At 31.1% G+C, this 6,892-nt stretch overlaps 1 protein-coding gene across 1 annotated transcript; it reads right to left on the bottom strand.

Moving 5' to 3' along the window:
* On the bottom strand, positions 1 to 6,892 carry LOC124353098 (flavin reductase (NADPH)-like). The gene is made up of 4 exons (XM_046802921.1): positions 6,666 to 6,892; positions 3,565 to 3,729; positions 2,192 to 2,281; positions 1 to 479 (listed from the first exon to the last, which is right to left on the bottom strand). Exons 1-4 carry the CDS (start codon positions 6,736 to 6,738, stop codon positions 178 to 180), a joined length of 630 nt encoding a protein of 209 aa, XP_046658877.1. The 5' UTR covers positions 6,739 to 6,892; the 3' UTR covers positions 1 to 177.

Genomic DNA, 6,892 nt, shown 5'->3' with positions numbered 1-6,892 from the left:
TAACTACAAACACACTTTCAAAATAATTACATTACAAACAAATCAAAATATTGCTACGTAATCGTACATAGGAATAAAGGAAGTATTTTAATAGTATTAGTCCAGTTGTCCATGAAGTGTAATACAAGGTTGTAATTATTTACAATATAAATGATTTTTAATGTCCACTCTAGTATTTCAGAACTTGTCACTCCTCTCTGGGGTTGCTGGCGATTCCAACCGATTTCTGGTAATGTTCTGGCATGGAAACACTGTCAACGAAAAATTTGGCCAAGTCGTACTTCGAAACACTTGTGAGTCCTTTGATTGCGGTGTGTGCGCAGTGATGTAGCCTGTCGGAGGCTGGTTGCTTATCAGAGGAGCATTAACTGCAATCCACTTCAGTCCACTGGCCTTCAGGGAGTCGAACATTCTCCTGTGCTCGGCAAATATCTCAGGGAACATTGGCTGAACTTTTTCAGGTTCAGCAAACAAATTCACTGCAAACAGATGGAGAGCATGTCAAAAAACTAATTATTTTAAAATAAAAGGAGTACATTTAAAAATTCAAGAAAAACATGAGACAAGGACGTAGCCAGGAAAAAAGTTATGGAGGGTCAAGACAACAGATTTTTCCTGTAGTGGACGGAAAGAAAGGCAAGTGCAGTCTATCGTTCATTCCCCATTTTGTTTCTTAAAATGTTCTTGACCTGTTTCAATGTTGAGAACAATTTCAGCAGTATATGTCAGCAATACTGAATTATTTAAATGATAATCTTTGCTAAAAAAGTTATTGAAAAAATTAAAAATTTGGGGGGTGGTGCAGCCCCCTTGAACCCCTTTGTTGGCTACGTCCTTGACTTGAGATAAGCCCCGTAAAAATGGATTTTTTGTGTGGTTTGTAGTGTATTCTTAATCAAGTCTTAATCTATCTTTTCAAAATTTTCTTACGTTAAGTAAAAATTGTAACTTTGAGCAATTAGAAAAATAATAGAGTTGTGATTTTTTACTACAAACTGGACAAAGTACTAATTCTAACTCAACAAATTAGTAAAACACTCAACCTGATTTTTTAACTTGCCTCTCTGGCAATTTTGTGATTCACATTATAACTTTTGTTTTCTGATTTTCCTCTTATAAGAGAGTCATTGGTTAAAAATGCAGTATCCTAGATGTATAATTTGTTTGTTCTCACCAAAATAAAAATAATTGAATATCTTATTTCTCCAACTTTGCTCCACATACTGCTATATTTGATTGACAGAAATTTTCAGTCTTTAGAGACAGGTAAATTAAAGAAGAGACTAGCTTCATCATTACATAAATCCATAATACATGAATAGAATAGAACAGGGCATATTTTAATGTGTTCAATATATATTATAGTATTGTGTGCAATAGTCAATATTAATACCACTTTTTGACGGTAATTATCTTACGGCTAAACCCAATAACTCGATTTTCCACATAATGGCATGCAGGCACACATTCATACACATAAACATTCATGGGTCAACCTCCAGGATTAGAACACTGTCGCAAATATTAATCCCAAGTGTGTTCCAAGAACTCGCTGAGTAAAACGTACTGGACACCAGGTAGTTTTAATCGTGTTTTAAACTTTATTAGATTAGTTTCTAGTTGTAGTGTTTCGGAGAGAATGTATTCTGTTGTTCTAAGCATTGGGCTTGAAAGTGTTCCCAAGCACTTATCTTTTATCTGTGTGTATCAACGCCCTTTTCCCATGTAAACTATTACCCTGAAGAAAAAATTACCATATTTCACAACTTTTTTGCTACCAAAATACAGAATAAACTATTCAATAAATAATCTTCTCTCTCATAAATGATATAGGGGAAATTGTCGTGGTTAAATGTGTAATGGGCATACTCTGGGTTTCAGTTACAAAATCCATTTTGAAAACCCTGAAGCCAAAAAGTAAGTTTAATTGACCACGTTCTAAAAATAGGATTTATTTTAACTGACAAACAGGTTAATCAATACCCAAACAATTTGTTCATACTTTTAAAATTTACATTGTTTACAGATTTTTAATACATAGGTCTACACATAATACGGTCAAAAACGCAGTATTTTATTACAGAAAATCTGTATCGGTTTTGATTAAAATTTTACTATTCATAGCCCATTCTTAAGAGAAAACGACAAATAATGCATTATTTATTTTTACCTTAAAAGATTTTATACTCACCTGACAGACAGACTGAAACCACTTCGACCTTTTCCGCCTTCATCCCACTTATAATATTGTCCAAGCCTTTAGACATCACTGTAGTTGGGCCTGTAAACAAAATATAATCTTATCAATACAGTTGGAAGACAATGAGAAAATAAAACAAAACAGATTCTTCATTTCAAGTCTTTTGACAATGGGAGATTTGAAAGATAGGAGAATTCTTTGTTTGAAGTTTATTATTAAATGATTTTGCCAGGATGGCAGGATTAGGTCATTTGTCACAGTAAAGGCTATGTCGACCTACATTACCATTTTGGCCCAAAAAATGAATTAATTTCTACAAACGTTGGGTAGAGTGTGTTTATAGCAATTTCTTTTATTGAACCATAGTGTCTAATTGTGACCCTTAGAAGTTTGTTGCATTTGCTCAATGTAATCTACACCTTTATTTAGAACTCTCCAGAGAAGCAAATCTATGAAAATTAAAAAAAAAGACATGGAACAATGTATGTCTTCAAAAACATACAAAGTAACACAAAAATATTTTGACAAATGCACCATTTTTATTGTAAGGTCCGATAGTTAAGTGCAATGTGCAAAACTCTAAATGAATGGAGTTTTCTTTTGTAACAATGTGCATAATGTAGTTACTCTACTTATCACAGTGGCGTTACAAGGACTTTTCTAGGTGGGTGGGGGGGTGGGGTGAATATGATTTAAAAGTACAGTACATCATACCTGTGGTATTGAATAAATCTCTATAAGTTCAAATTAGATTAATAAATAAGACAGGTATAATAATAATAATATATCCAAATAATAATAATAATAATCCAATAATTAATGAACTACATAGGTCCAATTCAAAGTAAAACATTTAACTGCCATATTTTAATCAATTTAGATTACTGATATAAGCACATTTAAAATTTTTTAGGGATTTTTTGGTGGGGGTGTTCTATCCTCCTCAAAGTTGTGCCACTGGCTTATCATATTCTATCAATTTGTCCATGGACTCAGTTACCGAATACTTAATAAATAACACTTTAAAAACCCATGGATTTCCAAGAAATTACAAGTAAAAATGATAATTCCTAGATTCATACCCAAAATGTTGCCCATTCTTATCATATTCTATAAATTTGTCTCTGGACTTAGTTACCAAATTCTTAACTATCAACACTTTAAAAGTAAAAACCCATGGATTTCCAAGACATTTGAGGCAATACCGATAATTCCTAGATTCATACCCAAAATATTGCCCATTCTTATCATATGCTATAAATTTGTCTGTGGACTCAGATACCGAATTCTTAACTATAAACACTTTAAAAACCCATGGATTTCCAAGAAATTTGAGGCAATAACAATAATTCCTAGATTCATACCCAAAATGTTTCCCATTCCAAGTAACACAATGGCAGCATCTTGTCCTCTTAGAGTTGCATTCACGTCTTGGACATTTAACACATCCCCCTTGATGACATCCACCGTGTGCTCATACTCCTTTGGAATCTTGGCTGGGTTCCTCACAAGAGCTCGGATATTCAGTCCTGTAATTGAGGAAACATGTATATAAAATACGGTGGAAAAACTAATAAAAACCTTAAAAATTCCTTTTGACTGTTTCCATTTACATAGTAGACAATGTATTCTGATATTTCCATAGTACTAAAAAGTTTTGAAATTAAAGAAGTTGAACCCCATTTGTTTAATTTATATTTTTGATAAAAGTTAAATACTTTTAAAAACAATATTTTTGCAGATGCAACTAATTAATGGATATATTAATAATTAAATTAAGAAATAATTAATGTGGGTCTGTAGCCCCACTAGTCGGCCATTACAGACTGAGCTTTAGTGAAGCCCATCACTTGAGAGGTTGGAAAAATTGCATTTTTGTCAGTCTATCTGTCCGCATGATATCTATAAAACAAAATGACTTACACATTTCAAATTTCTTAATTTTTATATAAGTAACATTGATTTGATGATGGTAGTCTACACATCACTCCATCAGATTTAGCTGAGTGTTAGTGAATATTTTTACATTAGTCTTATGGGTAACCATGATGGCAATGAGAAAATAGCAGAATAAATTTGTAAACAAGCTGCTTACAACCATATGTGATTTGAGCATGTCACATTTTTATTCATAGAGTAAACAAAAAAATAATAGAGTGGAAAGCCATTTAAAAGTCATTTACAAGATTTGATTTCAGAGAACTCTTGAATCATAGTACCCTACTTAGCTCAACAAAACTTCTATTATTAGAACATTGGTATGGAACCTAGCTTAATGAATAAAAATTTGAATGCATTATGTGGCAAGATATATGGAGAAAGATTTCATCCATAGACATTAAATTTAGCAAGAAACTCATTTCTCCATAAATAACAATTGATGGTGACAACCACGGAATTTGGCTGAATGTAATTTTTGTCTCAATTTATCTTGTGTTTGAATGTCTGTTTGTGTTCTGCCAGCAGGACATCTGGAATTAAATGAGTTATAGGTTAGAAATCTTGCACGTAACCTTAGCAAAGTCTGTTACACAACAGTGTTGTCTTACCTTGTGAACTACAGTTACACAATCATAACACAAATAAATACATCCATTTTAATTGTGTTTAGTTTATTTTAATACATCCATCGAATTTTTAGTGTTTAGATTAATGTTTAATTTAATGTCTTTAGTAAAGTAGATCAGTGTTAATATTAATTTGGTTAATATTTGTTAATAATTATTGTTCAGACAGGTTAAGTGTAAGAAAGGGCCATGAGGCCCTAACTTTGCCTGTTTAAATAAACAATTTTTCATTTCATTTCATTACAGTTCAGATAATTATAGTTGATTTATTTGGTACAATTTTGATTAAATCTCATGATGGTTGCACAATATGATGAAGTTATAGGAATAATCTTTTTATTAAACAATAGCAAAGAGCGTTAATATTGTTGTGGCTACTTTAAATTCGAAATGACTACAAATGAGGACTAAACAGGGAAATAATAAAAATTGTAACACATTTTAAGGACACTATTGAGTTCTAAAGAGTGTGCTAGGTTTTAGGCTGTTCAGTTGAAAAATGATGACGAGTTTTGATTATTCTGCAATATTTAGAGAAATATTGATGACAACTAGATAATTTATTCCGAATAAAGGGTTTTAAAACTGTTCACGACGATTAATCATTAAAAACCTAAAAGTTTTTGTTACAGACAAGCCCAATGCCATAATATTCTATCATTTCATTGCACAAGAGACAGTGACAGAATTACTTAATAAGTTATCTCGTTGAATAAGTAGATTACAAGTTCAAAGTGAACTTCTAGATTGCAACATTGTCAATACAACAGAACAAACAGTTTAAATATAAACACTCTTATAAATGAAACTGTTTCATTGATGAGAGAATAACCGTGTTGTTAATAAATTATTTGCTGTAAATAGTATTGCACATCTATATTATTAATAAAAAATGTTAGGATATCTGATAACATGAAATGTCAAGATTGTATACTCCTACTGTATATTATGTATATTTAGTTGTATGATTTGAATGGTTAATATATAGGCATACTGTTGTTTCAAAATTTAGATAATTAAGTTAGATAAAATATCTTCTGTATGTATTAAAATCTGTTTCAAAATTTTGTAGGCTCGATAAGTTTAAAATGGTTGATAACTCTCGTATTCTCTCCAATATTTCTATTGGTGTTGTATTGTATAGAGCAGCTAGTGATATGAATTTACAAAGTAAATTAATATTGCAAAGAATACGCTTAATTTACAGAGGCAGGAGTCAATGAAACAAATATTTTCAGACTTAAGTATTCAAACCATTTATGGGCTATATATAATGGAAACGGTTTTAGCAGTAAGGCGAGCCAATAACAGTTTACCTAAATTAGGCACTTTCCAGAATTATTCTATTAGAAACCAAAACCAGCTGGCAGCCCCACAGATTAAACTAGAATTTTCTAGGAAAAACCAATAGTTGCAGGCATTAGATTTTGTAATAATTTACCTACAGATATTTTAGCAACAGACAGTTTTATGAATTTTAAAAATAAGCTTAAACAGTACTTAATTGACAGCTCATTATATTCTTTTCCCGAATTTTCCTAACAACCTTAACACAAAATCTATTATTTTAAATTATATTTTATTTAATATTGAACATTGACTAAATAGTACAGGTCTAGATTACACACTAAATATTTAAGTTAGATTACTATGTTTATTGACACCATTTCATGTTTGTATATATATTTGTTTATGTTTGAATTCGGAATAAAGTTTAGTATGAATTTATTAATTGAAATTGATTTAGAAATAATTGACAATTTATTAAATAAGTGTATATTTTTCAACAAAACAATATTTTAAAGTATTTACTCTGTATGACTACAATGAATCATAGATAAGTTCTTAATCTATTTTTAAAGCAGAAAATAGTAAGTATGCAAAATAGAACATTTTACCTTTTTCAATTGCAGATTTTAGCACACACAACCCCGTCACGCCAGTGGCACCAAAAACTGCTATTTTGTTCATTTTCCCACTGACACAGTTGTTTAAAGTATCTCCTAAGTGCCACTAAAGTCAAATTTCAAAGCAAAATACTTGAGAGCAGGTCTCGAGGAAAACATCATCTCACAGCTGGGTTCTGATTGCTAGAAGAGGTTTCTTGCTTATCTAGTGATAACAC

The sequence above is a fragment of the Homalodisca vitripennis genome, chromosome 1, assembly GCF_021130785.1.
Source record: "Homalodisca vitripennis isolate AUS2020 chromosome 1, UT_GWSS_2.1, whole genome shotgun sequence".
Classification (NCBI taxonomy): Eukaryota; Metazoa; Arthropoda; class Insecta; order Hemiptera; family Cicadellidae; genus Homalodisca; species Homalodisca vitripennis.
This window is presented reverse-complemented; position numbering and strand designations above follow the sequence as displayed.